Genomic DNA, 20609 nt, shown 5'->3' with positions numbered 1-20609 from the left:
CTGCTACAACACTTATTTCTCAGAATTCTTCATGTTGTTCTACAGATTGACATACTTCAACAGAAAGATCCTGAAGTCAGAGAGCATGTCATAGAGTCTGGGTTCCACCAGATTGGGTGTGCTAACTTTCACTTGCTGTGTACACACTATATGCTTGTTGACTAAATTCACTTTGCCATTCCGAGGCTGTACCAGACTCTGAACAGTGTGAAAGCTGTGACCTTGACTTATTCCTCATCATGTTCTCGGTGTCCAGAACAGTGCCTCAGTCACAGCAGATGCTCAGTCATTCTTTTTTGAAGGAATTATGTGACTCGAGGAAAATTTGGATTTGGACTGGATTATGCTGAAAGTTAAAGCATATTTTTCACTTTTTAAAAATTTTAAAGAATGACTAAATAGAGCTCCTTTTGGCTTCCATAGAAAAGATTTATAAAATTGGTTGTGTGTGTTTCCTGCTTCTCTGTCTCCCAGGAAATTTACTCTGTAAAGTTGCCAAGGAAACAGTGACAGCTTAAGTCTGGTAGAGTAGGAAGATGCCTCATTAACAAACTCAGTTTCGTTGTTTGGATGCTTGCCTCAAGGAGCTGGTGTTGTGTGATGAAAGATTGTTTCCATTAAGTATTATGTGAAAAGCTGAATGATTTTTTAAAAGAAATTTTGTCTTCTGACTGTTACTCATTCCCAGTACTGTGAAACTACTCACTATGAGATGTTACATAGAAATAAACTATTGATTTTAATGTATTTGAACTATATTAATACTAAACACAAAGTTTTTAAACATTGATTTATTCACTGTATAATGGTTAAGGTAACAGGTCATTAATATGAAGTATTGATAGTGATTTGCCAGAAAATAAATTTAATGTATTATTTATTGCCTCCTGAATTATTCTGTATATTTTTTCTCTTATGAACTACAAACCTTGGAATATCTAAAAAATTATTGCCTCAAGATGAGAGAGTTGAGTGCATTTTCCTTTAGAAAGATGTTTCATTAATGATGCATAATATAATGGAAAATACACTGGGCTTGAGGACTTCAAAGTTTCTTTCTAGCATCCACCAGCTGTGTGATCATGGGCAAGTCATTCATTAGTTTGTTCATTTGGGCATTCTATAAAGATGTGTTTTGCAAACACTATTGCCTAGAGGCATGCTTTTGAAGTGATACATTGATATTAAAATGAGAACTATTTCATCATTTATATAATCTGAGTCTCAGCTTTTTTAGGTATAAAAATGGCATGATGTGTTTTGTTCATTGTCAGTCACTCATCCATTCAAAAGTATTTATTGAGCTTTCACTCAATAAATAGGTGAAACAGGCAAGCTGTTCACCTTTTGTTGGACTCTTGACAATGTCATTCTTTGCCTTACTTCCCTGGGATTCAGGGTGGTGATGACCTCCAGCTGTTGCTAGTTCCTGTGCCGCAGCATTCCTTTTGATCTACCCATCCATACTTAATAAAATAATAAAATATTATTAAAATGATTATAAAATTAATACAATATCCTTTTATTAAATACCCTTCTAAACTACCCTTCTAGTTTTCTTTTTTTTTTTTTAGTTTGCTGTTTGTTTCTGGGTAAAACCCTTACTGATTTAGACAGCTAATTAGAAAAAATGTGTATGAGATTTTGTTATTTAAACCAAGAGATCTGAATGAAGTGAACTAACTAGGAAGATGTCTAGGGAATGAGCATCGTAAGCAGCAGAAAAAGCATGTGCAAAGGCCCTGAGACAGGAGCCATGTTTGGGCTGCTTTTGAAATAGCAATGGGGCCAGTGTGACTGGTGGCGTGAGAGAGGGTTAATGGTGATAAACAGGATCAGTGTCATGGTCAAAGCCCGATCACCACAGAGCATTGCAGGACATAGTAATAAGTTTGCATTTTATTCTAAGAATAATGAGAAACCATTGGAAGGTTTGTGTCAGAGGAGTAATTTGATCTAATGTGTACTTGAATGGATAGTTCCAACCGCTGTGAGGAGAACGCATGGGGGCAGGGGAGACAAGGATGAATGCAGGGACAACAGAAATGGAAGCAAGAATAAATATTGTTAATATGGTCCAAGGGATAGGATGGTATGAATGTAGGTCATAAGAAATAGTCAAATTCAAGCCCTGTTTCAGAGATAGAGTTGGCAAGAATTGCTGATGGACCTAGACCTGAGAAAGTAGGTGAATGGTGATGTCACGATAAAGAGCAGTGAGACAGGAACCCAATTTGGATGAGCGATTGAGGTGGAAATCAAGTTTGATTTTGCAAGTGAAAATTGGAATGGGCAGTGTGGATTGCACAAGAGAATATGAGGCTGATGGTATAAATCTACAATTCATCACCACTCATGGTATTTAGAGCCCTGGTATTAAATAAGTGATATAGAGGTGAAACCAAAAGATAAAAAGTATTTCAAGGAGGATGGAGTGGTCCACTGTGTCAAATGTGGCTAAAAGATCAAGAAAAATGATAATGGAACAGTGACCACTGATTCAACCAAATTGGTATTGTTGGCAACCTCGATAAGAAAGGTTGCAGTGAGGTGGTGAGGAAAAAGGCCGGCTTCAAGAGAAATGGCAGAGGAAGACTATTCTGAAGAGCTTTTCTACAAAAGGGATGAGAGAAATGCTTAATTTTGATATTTTGAATATATGAATTATGTAAACTTCTCTACAAACATTAAATAACTTGTAAAATATTTTTAAAGGCCTTGAAACAAATTTTGAAAAGAATCATTCAATAAAAATGGTTGATATCTTATTATTTTATACTAATTTCACTATACTGATACCTTTTTTGATAGGTTGTCTAGTGCACTGAAGTGCACCCTAATTGAAATATAATCACTTTCCTCCAAAATTTTTCTAAAATAGTCCCAAATTATTGTTATACATATATCAAATTTTAACATACTCCTAGTTGGCAACAACATTGTTATGCTTCAAGTATTTTCATATTATATAAAGTGACTTTTTGGAAAAGTAATACTTAAAAACTCAATAGTAACTTTAAATGTGACTAACAGATTTAAACATGTTTTGGGTTTTATGGTGTGAGCAATGTTGATTAAATAGAATATTTAAAATTTTATTTTCTTCATTTTTAATGTATTTGACACCCAGGTTATTTTAACATTTTTTTCTTGATGATAACTGGCTGATTCTACTCTCCAAGGATAAAAATTAAGATCCAGAAATAGCCTTGAAGGAGACCTTGAATCTCAATATTCTCTTCATCCCACCTCTACACAGAAGAAGCAGGATTTACATCTGCAATTAATGACTTGCTTTAAAAAACGCATGATTAATCCCTATAGTTCCATCACTCAAATTATCTGTCAGGGAAAAATATGTCAACTCTTGCAGCATGGGACCATGGGGAGAAAGTGCCATTGGAAAACCAACAGCGTCAGTGCAGCATAAAGTGGAGTTTGTTTTAAACCTGTGTTGAGGGGGTACCCATGCTCCAGGATGCTTTCAAATTTCACTCTGATTGGAGCTCTGACACTGATTGCCTCACTACATCTGCAGAGCAACCTTCCCAAGCTTTAATACTTGATTCACAGGCCAGTCTTAGATTACCAGGCTTCTTTCCAAGAAGAGACCAACGCTACACAGTTTGCATCAAGGATTGGCTAACCTCACTTAGGTATTTGACCTTGGAAAGAGAAGTGAAAGTTTCATTACTTGAAATTTCTTTTAAAGAAATAAAGTTGATCATATAATTAATAGGTCCTAGTTTGTTTGTGTGTTTCTGTGTAGGTAATAAGTCATATAATGGAGGCCATCTATTGCTGGTAGTAAGCGGCAAGCAGTCTGTGAGCAACAGCATGTGGCAGGTGCCAGGTTGTCTAACCACACATCTGTAAATTTGACTGAGAGGAAGACAATGAGTCCAAATGGATTTAAAGAGTTTATTACAAACACAGCATTAACAAAGTCACCATGGTATCAGCCTTCCACATCCTTAAAGAACCAGGACTAATGTGAGCTAAGTAAGGGGTTTAGGAAACAAAGTTTAGGGAGTCACTCACTCCCAGGATTGTACAACTGCCAAAGCTGTTAGTGCAAGACCCTTAAGAATGAGATTGCTAGGGCACAACATTTAAGGAGGCACTAAATCTCAGGATTCTGCCAGTCCAGGGTCAGCACTATATGACCTCAGAATGAGTGCCTCCTTAAATTTTACACCCTCAGCACATCACTTGCCTCACTCTAATCCTGGTCCTGGTCCCTGGACCCACAGGACTACTCTGAATTGGATGGGTCAGATAACAAACAATAACAGTGATAGGGTGCTCTGTTGGCAAGAGCCAATTCCATATTGCACATAAGCAGGCTTATAGCCTACAGATGGATCTGGGTTGGGAAAGGTGAGTTAGAAAGTGCCATGTCTCATTGGTGCCCAGGAAGGGAATGATAAACAGCCTTATGAAAGCTCTTCATAAGACTGCTTACTTTGTCATGCTATTAGAGGCTCAGTGGATATTCTACCATCCTACGGTATAGCCTTGGCTTATGGCCTGTATGGATATCTGCAGGGTCACCAGGATGCCAGGGTGAAGCTGTTCCTTTACAACTAGTATCAATAACACAGGTTGGGTGTCATACAAGTATGTTGTGTTACCCCACTTCTTAATAGCTGCATGGTACTATTATTGGCAGTAAACAAGTTCTTGTGGTATGATGAGGAAAATAATTTTCTGACCTATATGGGAGGATGGTGTTCCCCTCCTGACTTCCCACTGTCCCACCTCCATCCATCTCACCATGGAAAAGATCCAGTCTTGTTTTCAGTAGGGTCAAGGCAAAAGCTACTGCCCAGAGTTTCTGCTCCATGTTAAAGTACAATCCAGTCCAACATCCAGCTAGCTTAGGCTGTGTTTCCAGCTGCAGTGCATTACTGTGCTGCAGTATTTGGGCTCCTTCCTGGAGCCTGTGTGTGGAGCCTGTATGGCCAGGAGCCACAGGGCTATGGAGAGAAAACACATGAGTACATGGGGCAAGTGCATCACCAGGTGGGCAAGAGAGAGTGAGAGTTCCCCTGGGATTATATATCTTGGACTTCAAAAAGACCAGAAGCTTTTTCCAATTGGCCAATGAACTTTCCAAGTTTTTGTGGGTTTCAGAGGGTTTGCACCCCCTAGAGTTAGACTGCCAGGACTCTATGGTCCAACACTTCCCCCCTGAACCATGCCACCCCCCCAACAATCTGATACTGGATGGGGCAAGAGAGGAGTGTTAATCCCCTTGATGAAGTGCTGTGTAATCCCCTGGGGTGTGAAGCTGTGGCTTTCTGACTAAGGAAACAGGCTTATGCTCCCCAGTTTATTCCATTCAATGTCTGGTTCCCTTTACTCCACTTTTCTTATTAATAATTAGTTAAATACCAATAGTAACAATACTGGGTAAGTTATACAAACTTTTAACCTGTTAAGTGAGAAAACTAACTTACAAGGCTTCTATAACCACCTTATAAGGCTGTTTATAATGTGTATAAAGCATTTAAAGAGTGCCTATCATGTGGTAATGTTCAGTAAGTGGTAACTAATTTATTAGCTATTAAAACTAAATAAGCATGATGTGTAATATAGTTAAATTCTGTAACCCAGAAAAATCAAAGTTTGTTTTGAATTTTTATAATCAAATATTATAGTAGTTAGTTTAAATATTTTAGTATATCAATGTATTTACTTTTTATGTCCTCTTTTGTTATTTTCTATATAAAAATCATTTAATATTTAAAAATTAAATACAGTAGATACATTTTACAAGGATTTCAATTCTATTTTGTAGATAAAATATTCAATACCATCCAAAAGATTGACTCACTTTTAGTTATGTTCAGTTTCCCAAAGGATTAATTTATTTCACCTATTAATTTTACCACATAAATTTATTTATGCACATAATGCTCATTCATACCTGAAAAGTTTCCTTTTACATCTGAAGATGACGTGTTTAACATGGGTGCCTGTCTAAGTAGGACATTCTTTGTCAGCTTATACTCAAAATAGAACATAAATTTTAAAAACTTTTTTAATTAAACATATAAATATAATAAAATGTACCTCTGTACTCTGTTTAGAGCCATGAGTTTATAGTTTGCTGCAATTCAACATGTTTAAAGCCATAAATATCAATGCCATTTTTACTCATTTTCTAAATTCTACTTTTGCTTTATTTTTCTTAGGACCATGACTATTGAGAAAAACTTAAGATTTTAGAAACGTAAAAATGTGCCCAACTTGTCTATGATACCAAGAAATTCATGAAAGAATTTTTAACACTATGTTAAAATGCATCAACTAAATTGCTAAAATCCGTTTTTATCAGAATCAAGTTCTCTATTATCTCTCTAATAATACCATCTGAAATTCTATTGCTAATATAATGTATATGCCTTTCTATGAAGAACAGAAGGTATTAACTCAATGTAATTGCAAGAATCCTTTCACAGAAATAGCACTTACAACTGTGGTTTTCACCATGATCATGACAGCAAAATGGGCTGTGTGTTTCTCTTACCTATTAATCTAATATTTTAGCCATTTTATGACCAAACCTTGTCAATTCATTCCAGAAAACTCTAAAATAATTTTTAAAATTATATTTTATCTTTGAATTCAACTTAAGAATATGTTTTATACTTTACTTTTAAGGACATAATTCACTAGATGACTTAATGGGAATGTTAAAGAGCACATAATATCAAATAATTCAGGTGGTTTAGCTGTTTATACTGTGCATGATGTTGGAATAAAGAATTCTAACAGAATGCAAGCATATTAATTAGGATATTTTAGTTTTTGAGAGCCAAGAACTCTTACAGTTGAAAGCAGGGAGAACATTTAGTTTTGAACATTGCTCAAACAATAAAATCAAGGACTTAGAGTATACCATTGTACCTTCTGGAATCTTAATTGCCTTAATTCTCTGTCAGGCTCCTACATTTGAAGCAATTTTTATGTACCTTTTTTTGGAGCTAGAGTTGGGGAGTGGAAAGAGAAGTTCCTCAAAGGGGTACTTGATAGGTAAAGATATTATTTATATATCCATTACAGAGAAGAAAACTTAATTTTTTGTATTTTTTTTGTCATTTGTGGCCCTAATAAAATATGCATGTAGAAATTCATCACCCATTGAGTTCCCATTGAAAGTCAGCTTCTTCAAACGGAAACTCTCATCCCATCATCCTTCCTTCTCTCCTGCCTTGCCTTTGATGTTTCCTTCACACGCTCATTTGAACCACATCTTCATTGTTAAGATTCCCCATTTTTAAGATACCCAGGGAAATGATGTGATTAAGTCCCAAGTGAACTAGTAGCATACATCTTTTTAATGATATCAAGGTGTTTCTCATAAGTATGTAATTTTCTTTTCTTTCTGTCCTTACTCAGTTATATTTTATATTTGATTTTTCACTGCAATGATATTTCCCCAGTTTCTTCAATCCTATACTTACCAGAACGTATAAGAAGAGCATACATATAAGAAGTGACCAGGGTCACACAAAAGAAACATTTTAGCAAATAGCGTAACTCTTCAATGTAGCCCCAAGCTTCTATCCAGCAGCCTTTGAGCAGACAGACATTTTACTGTGTATTTTTTCATTTTGGAAGTGTGGGAATGTGACTAAAAAATGAAAACAGTGGCAAACGTTAAAATCCTGAGAGATTTTACTTAAAAATCTGGAAGAGTGGCTTCTTTTGTCAGTCATATGGTTAGTAGTCCTGGAATCAAGCCCTACAATGATCAGGCTGAGCTGTCACTGCCCCTGTAAACAGCAAGCATATTCTCGGCCTTGTCACAGCATCACTTCTCCACTGGTGGCCTCTGTGACAGCTAAAATCGCTACTCAGGCACAGTCTTTTGTGTTTACTGAGTCAAGGTTAGACATTGATCCTTGTAAAGAAGAACTAATCTATCTACATCTGTTTACGTTTTCACTTATATGTAGTAACAGACGGCCTGTAGGTAATTGAAAAATTTCTGTAGGTTCAGCATTTTCTGTGGGATTAATATTCTTGCAAGTGTTGCAATGCAATTTTATTAAATCTTCTCTCATCTTTTTTGCACTTACTTCAGCTTCTCAGAGAACAAAACATCTGCTCTCTCTCCTAGAGTCTCTTCTTTGCATTTTTCAGGAATAATTAGTGTATTTATACATTTTTGTTTTTACAGATTGTATAGAGTTGGAGAAGATAATGTACATTTTTAGATACAGGTTATTTGTATAGCATTTATTTAGCAAGATGGTCAAAAAACAAAACAAAACAAATATAGCTGAGCACCCTAAGTTTGTAGTTTGAAGAAAATATTACACTGTGGGGCTGGGAAATTCTCCATGCCTTTGAGTAGCATTTTACAATCAACACTCTCCCCTTTTCAGGATATCGAATCCTTAACAGGAGGTCTGACTGGTTCTAAGGGGGCTGATCCACCGGTAAGTTAGCTTCTTCATTAAATTTAATTATTGACAGATTGAATTTTGTACACACACCAGATCATCAGACAGTTACTTGTATGTAATTTGTCATACAGGTAACTTTTTGAAATATGTAGTTATCGCAGTTACTACTACAAAAGTGTGAACTTGCTTGTGATGTCATTGGGTATTTTTAAACGTTTTAGTAACTTATAAAATTCATTTCCATGTACTGACTCTAAAAATATGAATAAAGGCTTCATTAGAATATGTAAATACTTTTATGTCCTACTAATGGGCTGCATCACAAGTTAGAACCTTTGGAATTTGAGACCTTATTCTAAATGTGAATGCATGATTTGGGTTGCAACATACTTTGAAGTTACTGAGAAAAATTATTTTTTCAGCCCATTTAACCAACAGTATTGATTCTTGATATCACTGTTTCTTTCCTACTTTACCTAGGAAGCTTCTAGAAAATTAGAAAAAGTATTCAAAAGTTTTAGAGAATTATCATTTTTAAACAACAGTCTAATTAGTGTTGGAACATCTTGGTTCTTTCTGTGATGTATGATTTCAGAAAACATTAATTAATATAACATTTCTAAGATTTCATGTTTGAAGTCCAAACATGAACTTATGCTGTTAGTCTAAAATAATAAGATTCAACTTATTTCAGCAAATAGAATGCACTCATTTTTATCACTGCTTTTTTACTTAGAATTGTGAACTTTAATGTGGAATATACAAAACCCAATGTTATCCACATTTAACTATGCTTCATCTAGGCATCTATGTGGATTATTATATTAAAAAGATAACTGTCAATTGTAGGTTTTCTCTTCTGTCTCCCTCTCAGTGTCTCTTGATATTATGTAATCTTTATTAAATTGCTCCTAAAGTAGACTACACAACACCTTTTAATTCTTTTCCTGCATTTATTGTCTTAGTCTATACAAGAATTTAAAAAAGGTATTGTCTTCGAATAGCTGCTTATATTAAGTCCCTGAACTGAATAGATTGCAATATAAGACAAGATGAAATGCCAGTCAGCACAGGAAGTACACTGTGACAGGGCACACGGGCAACCCTGAAGATAAGGGGTACAGATGCTTGCTTACGTGATGTAGTTTTACCCTGCTCCCTTGCACAGTGTTTGTACATAGCATCCAATGTTTATTAGAAAAGTCAATTCATTTCCTTCAAAATATCTTTCTCACCTGTTCACTGCTTCTGGAAAGATTACTGCAATTAATATCAATCACTTTTAAAAGGATTTGGCTCTTGTTGAAAACAAAACTCAACACCTGTCTTCTGCAAGCAGTGATAAAACTCTTACCCATTCATTATTTACATGTTAAAATAATTTAGTTTATCATGTCCTGTCAAGAAAGCATCTTTCCAAACATGAAAGATTGAGTAGGCATAAAGCCTACTTATTGAAAGACACCCCTTGCAGGGGGAAAAGGTCCCAGAAAGGCAAGATGGTGTCCTGAAGTCAAACTTAATCAACTTTCCCATTAGTCAAATATGAAGGCTGTGTGTGTACGTATATTTACTCTATACATATATTTTTTTCTTTAGATACAATTTCTAATATTGTGAAGATACATGTTCTCTCTTGACTTTGCCCTTCTGTGATGATGGGTATTTTATACTGCTGTCTGCATTTTCTGAAATTCAGTGATTGTGCTTATTTTATAACATTTTGTAGAGGTAAGAACATCGTGCAAATTTCAGAGTACATAGAGTTTAGGCAATCTGGAGTGGGGTGGTAAAAGTACACATAAATTTAATGTCTCCCATTGTTAAGGAACAGCCTGGAGTATATTACCAGGAGCTATGTAATAAAATCATTTTTAGTGCTCCCTAAAGCTTATATAGAATAGTCAAGCATGAAGTTGAAATGATAATAATATTCTTTGATTTCTTTAGTCATTTAAAAACAAGGCTTTTAATAAATGTATTGCTTTCCCCCCAGATAAAAAAAAAAACTAAAAGTTGGGTTAAATTATATGTAACCTAAGTCTGTTTGAAGTTTTATACTTTTATTTTCTTTCTTTAAAAGTGACATTGCAATAAATCATCTAAATAATATTATCCATTATATATTTTTTAAATTATGCCTTTTGTATAAATATTTATAGTATATTTCTAAACCTTTTCTATGAAATTTTCATTGATAAGAAATTGAACATTCTATAATTTTTACTCATTGTACAGAATGTAAAAATTGCTGAGTAAATGGTCTCATTTCTTTACCAGCATAATGAAATCTTAGATACATCTTTAAATGTAAATGGTATATTTAAAAATTGCATTTTTTCTGTGGGTAGACATAAATATTATTCCTGAAGCATAAGAAAAAAGTGAATTTTTCACTTTTTAAAATACCAAGCATGTATAAAAGTTGTGTCAAATTTTGCAACTGTCATTATAAATAAATTTGCATATTGCATACCTCGTAAGAATAAATTTGAGGAAATCCAGAAATCCAGTTTGCATTAATATTTTTAACAATAAATGCTAAGTAGGTATTTTAAAAATTCAAGTAGCCTCAGTTTTAATGTTCACAATGAAAGAATAACTCATTCATGATTGTCAGGGGCTTCCTGATAGCTTTCTTCTGAAAAGAATTTCAAAAGTGTGTTTCTAAATTCAGAAACTGGAAATTGCTTGCTGCAGGAAATAAAACTTGCAGATTTTTCTAAATCACGCAGTTATCATAGAAAATAAATTATTCCCTCAGTGAGAAAAATATTGTATGTTAAATGTTAACTTAGAATTTTTCTTTGAAAAATTGTATCAGATATTCTACATTTGGCATATGCTTTTTATTCACAAAAAATTAGATCCTAGATTAACCTTCAATGAAAAAACATAGCATACATCTATGTATAAAAATAAAGGTAATGAAAATCTAATGGGTAAAGTATTAAGTAGCATTTTATAAAAAGTTAAACTAGTTTGCCATGGTGTTTTGAGTTTTAAATATTAACAGTATTAAAATGTAAAACACATGTGAACTATAAGGTATCAAGGTATTCTACATGATCAAATTGTCATCCAGGCTTTAGAAAGGCCAGGGTAAGGCCTAAGGAACTTAGCTTCATACAACCATCAGGGTTTTTGGATACTGAAATCCTGGGGCACAAAGCGGGAACACTTGTACTCACCTGTATCAGCTGTACCTGTTATCTGGAAAGCTGCAAATATGCACTTTTGTGTGGAACCAGTATTGTGACAGATGTTTTTCCTGCCTTGAGCTAGGGAGCCAGTGACTTGGTGCATTGGCCAGCCCCTGGCCAGGAGCCAGGATTTGTCCCCGACTGTAGGCTAAGTGTAAGGTGGGATTGGTGACTCAATGTGGCTACGAATATTAAGTTTAGTGATATAGACCCAAGCAGACTCATATACACAATGAGGGGAGTTTCTCTCTTTTTTAAAATTTTATTAAATGTATTGGGGTTACATTAGTTAATGAGATTATATAAGCTGCAAGTATACAATTCTATAATGCATCATCTGAATATTGCATTGTGTGTTCACCATCCAAATTCAAGTCTTCCTGTCACATTATTCTTGACCCCTTTTAACCTTCTCTGCTTCCCCCACCTCCTTCCACTTCAGTAACCACTATACTGTTGTCTGTTTCTATATGTTTTTTATTTGTTTTTGTTCATTTGCTGCTTTCTGTTTTATAGTCCATATATGAGTGCATTGTATGTTTCTTATCTTTTTCTGTATGATTTATTTCACTTAGCATGATAGTTGCAAGATCTGTCCATGTTGTTGCAAATGACAGTATTTTATCCTTTCTAATGGCTGAATAGTATTCCATTTTATGTATACCACATCTTTATCCAATTGAGGGACACTTGATGTCTTAGCTACCGAAAATAATGCTGCAGTGAGCATAGGGTACATATGCCTTTACTAATAAATGTTTTCAATTTTTTAAGACAAATACCCAGAAAAGGTATTGCTGAGTCATATAGCAGCTCTATTGTCAATTTTTTGAGGAACCTCCATTATATTCTTCATAGTTGCTGTTCCTCCAGCAGTGTTTGAGAGTTCCATCTTCTCCACAACCTCTCCAATCCTTGTTATTTCCACTTGACTAGGGATAACAGCCATTCCAACAGGTGTGATTTGTTATCTCACTGTGGTTTTGATTTGCATTTCTCTTATAGCTAATGGAGTTGAGCATGTTTTCATGTATCTGTTGGTCATTTGTATGTCTTGGGAGAAATGATTAACAAAATAAAAAGGCAACCAACTGAATGGGAGAAAATATTTGCAAACAATATCTCTGATGAAGGGCTGATATCCAAAGTGTATGAAGAATTCATATAACTTCACAACAAATAAACAAATGAATAATTAAATAAAAAGGTCAGAGGACCCCAGTTTCTCTTTTTAGTTTTGTTGAAGAAATACTCTGATTTTTAAGTATGTATTTATTTTCTTACAATTTTTGTTTTCTCTTTAAGAGTTAATAGAAACAAAATCTAATATGGAGTCATGTGCATCCTATACTACATGAAACATTCTATGTTGGTCAAATGTGGAAGCGTGATATTTGAGCATGCCTTCATCCATGCTTGACTGAAGTTCACCTCATTGCTTCATTCAGAATTTATGGCAAGAATGCCATTAGGGGTATTCAGTTCTTCCCTTGTATTTCTTTCTATTTGTTATCTTAGAGTAATAAGATCTTTAAATTTGCTTCCTTCACAACTTGGTACTTTTAATTGTTCTAAGTTTCCTTTATCCAAATGCTAATGGTTCTCTTTATTTCTAAAGTGTGGTTAAAAAACTATTCCCAGTCTGATTCTTATCCTTGGGCTTGATGTGTATACTTTCTTGAACATTCTCCAGCTCTCTTTTAATTTTTCCCTGACTGAGGAGCCAGAACTGTACATTCCATATTTTTGTACTTTCTGTTCTCATTTTAATGGTCTTCCTGATGGTTCATAGCAATTTGAGTAAACACTCCACGGAATCTGAAAGAAATTTAATTTCCTAAGGATGCTGTTTAGACCAGGATATATATGTTTCAAATTTTAGATGATCCTAAAATGTAAAAGTCCCCAAAACTGATTTTAATTTTATTATTCAGAAAATGCCAATGCTCTACTTATCTGCTAGATTTGCTCTGCTTCATATGTGCTAGATTTTGGTACTGTTTTGGTAAAACAAAGGCAAAAATACACAGTTTAATATTTCAGAATCTTATAATACAGTGAAGTAGAGAGGTTAGTAAAAACCAATTACAATATAAGGTAAGCAAAGGATAAGATGAAAGCAAGAGGATTATGTAATCCAATCGCTGGAAATGAAAAGGGGCTGGAGAATAAAGGAAGGTAAGTAAAAGGAAACAACTTGGTAACTGCAGGATAATTTGAACTTGCCCACTGAAGAAGGCAGAGCATGAAATTTGAAGCAGAGGAAATAGTGCCTGTGTAGATCAAAAAATGAGAAAATAACAGTATGTCTAGAGTATGATATAAGCTAGAGGATAGGAAGTAATTGTGAGATAGAAGGTAGAAGGTTGGCAGGGTAAGAACTAAGACATGCTGTAGAAAGAATATGTACTCTGTATTAAGGATCATCAGGACCCATTAAAAAATAAAACATGCAAATCACTTAATTAGCCTTCTTCTTTAGAAACATTTTCTTGGCTCTGGTAAGAAAGTAATTTAAAGAAAAGGCTAATGCAGAGAGACCAGTGAAAAGACTCTTATAGTCATCCAAAACAAAGATGATGAAAATTATAATGGTAGCTTTGAGGGGTGTCTATCTTACTGTATTATAAAATTAATTGAGGGTAGTATCTCAGGAGAAAGTCAGCATTTTATTTGGGTAGAACACTAAATTATCAATATGAGTCTATATGATAACTGAGAATAGAGAGGAATGGACTGATATTTGAGATATTAAGGACATAATGAGTACACAAAAATTGGTGGTTGTTTGGAGGGAGGAGAATGACACTTACTGAGAAGTTGAGGGTGACTTTTGAACTTTCTGGTTTGGCAGTTGGGAGGATAAGAATCCTATGAACTGGAGAATTTTTAGAAGGATGATGATGAGTTCAGTTTTGGACACATTAAATTGAGCTGACAGATTTGGCAATGCCTAAATGATTCTGAAATTTAAAGGTGATATCTCACTTATAGCCATAATGAGTAGTTAATAGAAACTATTGGAGTCAATGAAATTACCTCTCCAAAATGTATCCTGAGTGAGAAGGTAAGAGTTTTTTCCTGAGAAATAAATGCATTAAATAAAACTCAGAGGAAAGGGAAAGGTAGGAGGAAGTGTATGCCTCAAAAAAAGATAAAATAGAGATTAATACAAGGAAGGAACACCAGGAAGATGTGGAATCATGAATGACAATGTCAAGAGAGGATGGTGAAATGATTTATTGGCAGTTTCATGGTGTTGAGAGTTCAAGAACAAAGTACCCATTGAAATTCAGCAACATGAAGATAAAGGGAGTATAGGTAAGAATAATTTTAGTGGAGTAATTCAGCTAAAGTTTCCAGTGGCCTGAAAGATTAATGGAACATAAGAATTGGATTCAGTGGCCATAAAAAATAATTTCAAAGTGCTTAATCATAAAAGAAGTGGGAGGGAATAACAGCCAATATAGAATGTGAGATTGAGAGGCAATTATTTTAAACAGAAAATTTGAGTGTTTTGAGACATGTAGAAAGCACACACAGAGAAAGAAGAATTTACTGAGGGAAGATAAGGCAACTGATAGAGCAGTAGATGAGGCAGAAAAAGATGGTCCCCAGGACATGTTATACAGGAAGAGCAATGTCTCTTCAAATTTGAGATGAGGGTAGAAAAAAGGATGGAAGCTGATGCAAGCATATTTGCAGATGGGGATCTCACCAAGTTGAAAGTTTCCATTTAATAACTTCTATTTTCCTCACAAGTAAAAAGGCTAATTAGCTGACAATGGCAGGGGACATGATTGGATCTGGTATTGTAGAAATATGGAGATTTATCTACCATGATGGATTGTAGGAGAACCAAGTCAACCATAGATGGATTAGTGGCAAGTATTTGAGGTCTGCTTGTGGTTGTCAAATTGTAGTGATTATAAATGACTCAAAGGTGTTTTCCCCCTACAACAGTGCTGTGTAGCTTAGGTGTGGGGGTAGGGGAGAATGCCCACAGCCATTTTGATTTCAGATTGTTGTGTGCTAGACCATTGCTATGGAAGTCTAATAGGACAAGATAACAGAATTTTATTAGCAATAATGTCATAAAGTCTAAGTTGAATAAAAATTACAGTGAAGATAGGAAGGGATTGATAAAGTAGAAAATTAAAGTCTGATTGAAATTGAAAAAACAGGAGCAGTGGGTAAACTAAGACGTATAAAAGATTTAGGTAAGAGAATGGGATGCTTAATTTAAGTATTTGAGGACCAAAACAATTCCAGGTTCTATAAGATCCGGGTTGTGGTCATGGAAATGGTAAAAGATAGAAAAAGTGAAACTCTGAAACTAATGATGTCAAGGAACTTAGAGGTCAGTGTTGGAGGGATTATGTACGTGGGCCCTGCAATCTTTCTTACCCATAATCAATTCCCCTGATAATCAAAACTTGTTTTACAACTTAAGTACCATCTAGACACTGATAACTGAAAAATTTATATCTCTATACTGGATCACTCCTCTAAACTTCAGAATTGTGTACCCAATTAAATATATACTTGGCATATCCCCTTGCATATCCAATAAGAATTTAAAGCATAAAAAGTTCAAAAGTGAGCTGATCTTGTCACTCTCCACAAATCTCCTGCAGTTTTCCCTGTGTAAGTTAATGGCTACTTCAGAATACTATTTCCAGATGTCAAAATTTTAGAGTCATTCTGTAGGTTCTATCTTCATAATTTATCCAGAATCCAACCAATTCTCACCACCCCTACAAAACTGTCACCCTCATCAAATCCATCATCTTTCTCTCATGTCCATTTTTCAGTGAACCATGCAGGAAAAATTTCTTAAAATATAAATCAGATTATGTCACATCTAGATTTAAATCTTTGTTGGCTTTCTATCTGATAAAAAAAGTCCCCAAGTCTACGGGGTGGTTTCTAAGATCCTTCATGACTTTTTTCCTTGCAGTGCTTCTAGGAACTCATCTAGTAGCTTCCACTCCTAGCTCATTTCACTTGGGTTGCACTAACAATGTTGCTGTCCCTCTACTGAGGTAAGCACATGCTGTTATTCATTCTGCCTTCCATGCAGGCTCCACAGATATCCCTGTGGCTTATACCCTTACTTCCTTTAGGTTTCTGTTCAAATGCTACTTCGACAGAGAGATCATCATGAACTCTCAGTATTCTTTCCCCTGCTCCTACATGTTTATTGTTTGTTTTGTTTTACTAGAATATATACTCTCTATAACTAGAATCTGTCTCTTTTCACTATTATATTCCAAAGGTGTAGAATAATACCCATTTTATGCATCCCTATATGATCATATTTGTGTGCTTAAGATGATAAGACTATGCTCTGGTTGGGTAGCTCAGTTGGTTCGAGTGTTGTCCTGTTACTCCAAGGTTGTGGGTTCTATTTCCAGTCAGGGCACATACAAGAAGCAACCAGTGAATGCATAAATAAGTGAAACAACAAATTGGTCTCTCTCTCTCTCTCTCTCTCTCTCTCAAGTCAATTAACACTAACAAAATACTGCTTGAAAGAGATTGAAGCTATTATAATAATTCTGGAGTAAGATTACATGGATGTACCTCAGACTATGGTAGTGGTAGTAAGAATTAAAATAGCAAAGAATAAAATCTTACCAGAACACTATAAGTAGAATCTTGTAGTGGAGTGGGGAAAAAATAGGACTGAAAGATAATGTTAAATGTTGGCCACTGGGAATAATATTAAGTCAGAAGGATATAGTTTGTATACTGAATATCTTATTTATTCATCCTGTTTAATTATCACTATATATCAGCCTCTTGAAAGCAGAAATTTCTGTCTGATTCACAGCTGCAACCCTAATGCTCTGAACATGACTGGCACATAGTAGACTTTCAATAAATATTTAATGAACAAATTAATGAACCAAGTATGATAATACCAGTAAGTCTGAAGATGACAAAATGTGAATGAGCATTTGCAAACTTTAATAAATAAATAGATGTGAAGTGGAGCTTCCATTGTTGATTTGGAATTTTATTTAAATACTCAAAACATAGTACCATGGGTAATAAATATCCCCACATTCTATGGAGAAGTGCTAGATATACTCACCACAAACTTCATAATTTCTAGAGTAGTAACAGTCCTGGAAGTGTAAACCATCACCTTTAGCCTCTCTAAAACAACGAGTAAGGAATAATTAGCAGAGTTGGAGCTGGTAGGGAGTCCTGCAAGGTTCTTACTTCTGAAGACAAGGGCTTGCTTCTCCAAAGCCAAATGAAGGTAGACCCAAAGCAATGACTTATACATGATCTCTCTGTTTGGGATATATTTATTCATCAGCTAAATCAGCATGTGATTCCATGGAATAGACGTGAGGGCAGAAACAAATTAATGTGTATTCTATGTATAAAACTGAATCAGGTGCTCCTATATGCCAGTAGAGGTATGGGCTGGAAAGAAAGAAATCAACATCATTAATTAATTAACTAATTAATTGACTAATATTATCAGCTTGTCAAAATAGATACTTAATATGTTGGTATCATGAGTGAAGATCTAGTCAAAATAATACACAAGAATTTTATCATGAGAGAAATGTGAGGCTTAGCATATATGATAACGGAAGATCTCCATGGTTGGTAATTTTTTATTCATTAATGCATTACTGATTACAACTATTTAGACATCTATCTTTCAACACAATTGAAATACTTAATTGGAGAGCACATTAGAATGTAGGTTCCTATATTCATAAATTTGAATTACGTTAAATATGAAAACGAGCAAAGAGATGCATTATAAGCTAACACCTGAAAGCTGGGCTTGAAATAACACTGCATGTGGGGAGCATGTTTGAGATGTGTCAGCATATCATTTCACTGATGATTAATGTCATGGGAAGAATTTTAGAAATGACTTTTTCAGTATTGGTCAAGGTATATGGGAAGCTCAGAGTAATAAAACAACTTCTTATTGGAAATGGATTCATACTTATTACCTATTGTTAATTTCTAATCAATCTGTAAGAATAAATTTACCTGAAATTTTTTGAAGGAAAACCAATATGTTAATGAAAAAGGACAAATAAATTAAATAAATCAGGAACTTGCATTATTGGCAAGGTGTATTATTTTTGTTAATAATAAAACATTGACATATATAAAGATATACTTAGTTTCCTGATCATAACAAAATGAAGTTTAATATGAATTATTTTAATTTACTTCTCCTTGCTTTCCAAAGTGCCCATCATAATTCTGTCAAAAATAATAATATAATTTAACTACAGATATTATACATGTATTTTGTTCTTTTATCTACTTTCTTTTCTATTTCTAATTATATTATACATAAATTTATTTGTATATATGTGTGCATATACTTATATATAGCATATATAAACACATGGATATATAAAACATATATAATGTATATATCTATATGTATTTCCTCTTACAAAAAAGGACAGATATTTCAGTTTCTTGAGTCCTTGACTAAACAAAAGAGTGGTTTCTAATTAGACTGTTCTTATCTAACACAATAAAGTGGGACTATTTATATTCTTGATCAAAGATGCATATAATTTAGGATGTTTAACTGAAAAAACAGATGGGTGAATACAGCTTTATACACATAATTGCTCATTAAAATGTGAAAAATATAAACTAAAAATAAAGGTTTAATTAGAAAGCATGTTTGTAATGCCTCATGTGTGCTCAGGACTATTCTGGGCACTTCAGAAAAAAAAATAAAAGATAACAACTCAGTGCTGTAGCTAGTTGCACTCTAACTGGTTAACAACTGTTTCTTTTAAAAACGTGATCCATAAGTGTAAAATAGGATATAGAGAAGTAAATAGTACAGAGGTACACAAAAAATACTTTTGTGTATAGGGAAATCATGATGACAATTATATTTTAGGGGATCTTATTTTTATTTTATGGGAAGACATTTTATTTTTTAAAGATTTTACTTACTCATTTTTAGAAAGAGAGGAAGGGAGGGATAAAGAGAAGGAGAGAAACATCGATGTGTGAAAGATACATCAGTTGTTTGCCTCTCACATGTCCCCAACTGGGGACCTGGCCCACAACGCAGGCACATGCCCTGACTGGGGATTGAACCCGTGATCTTTTGATTCACAGGCCAACACTCAATCCACTGAGCTACACCAGCCAGAGTGGAAAGACTCATTTTAACAGGTAAATGTGGAACCCAGTCTTGAAGAACTAATTTGCATCAAAGTAAAGACTTGTTTTGAATAACAGTAAATCAAGGGTCTTTCTTCTCCTGGTATCCCAAAGTAGTTCAATTCTATAGGCTTTAAGATTTTTATCTACTTATTTATTTTTAGAGAGAAGGGAAAGGGGGGAGAGAGAGAGATGGAGAGAAACATCCATGTGCCAGAGAAATATTGATTGGTTGCCTCTCTCACACTCCCAACAGGGGACCTGGCCTGCAGCCCACGCATGTGGCCTGACTAGGAATTGAACCATTGAAGTTTTGGTTTGTGGGAAGATGCCCATCCCACTGAGCCACACTCATCAGGGCTCTACAGGCTTTAGCAACTAATAAATCTGGCTGCTGCCACTTGTTTATAGTACATCATTTTAAATTTAATTGTCAAAGTTTTTTAGAATATAAAATTAAATCTTGTTTTTATTTCTTTTAAAAATTATATATGGGATTTTTTTTATAGGAAGTCCTAAGCACCCTCCATGTGCTTGTGTATTCATAAGCCTCTATGAGTCTAAGCTACTGGGTATGCTTGCACCCAGCTGATCCTCTAAGGAGGGTCTGATGGGCAATTCTAGCATAAGATGAAGCAACAGGATATCCGTGGATTCAGGGCTGCCACTGTTGCTTTTTCAGGGATCCCAATATGGTGATCGATTCTCTATCTCCTTTAACAAGATGAGAAAGTTTTCTGAGAATTTGCTTCCTTTTCACTATTAGTATTCATTCACCATAGCTTGGCTGGGTGCCAAGAAATTA

The 20609-nt window shown here is 34.6% G+C and overlaps 1 protein-coding gene across 14 annotated transcripts in view; it reads left to right on the top strand.

Annotated features, from left to right (window-relative positions):
* Window positions 1-20609, top strand: part of PPFIA2 (PTPRF interacting protein alpha 2) — a 465199-nt gene that overhangs the window by 85417 nt on the left and 359173 nt on the right. For 9 of the 14 annotated variants that reach the window (XM_045844990.1, XM_045844993.1, XM_045844992.1 and 6 more), the window contains exon 3: window positions 8400-8453. The exons of the other annotated variants lie outside the window; for them this stretch is intronic. In XM_045844990.1, the coding sequence (XP_045700946.1) occupies window positions 8400-8453 (54 nt within the window). The remainder of the gene's footprint in view (window positions 1-8399; window positions 8454-20609) is intronic. 14 annotated transcript variants of the gene reach the window in all.

This window comes from Phyllostomus hastatus, unplaced genomic scaffold (assembly GCF_019186645.2).
Source record: "Phyllostomus hastatus isolate PE091 unplaced genomic scaffold, TTU_PhHast_1.1 phas_contig_432, whole genome shotgun sequence".
NCBI lineage: Eukaryota > Metazoa > Chordata > Mammalia > Chiroptera > Phyllostomidae > Phyllostomus > Phyllostomus hastatus.
Note: the sequence above shows the minus strand (reverse complement) of the source record. Positions and strands in the feature narration are given on the sequence as shown.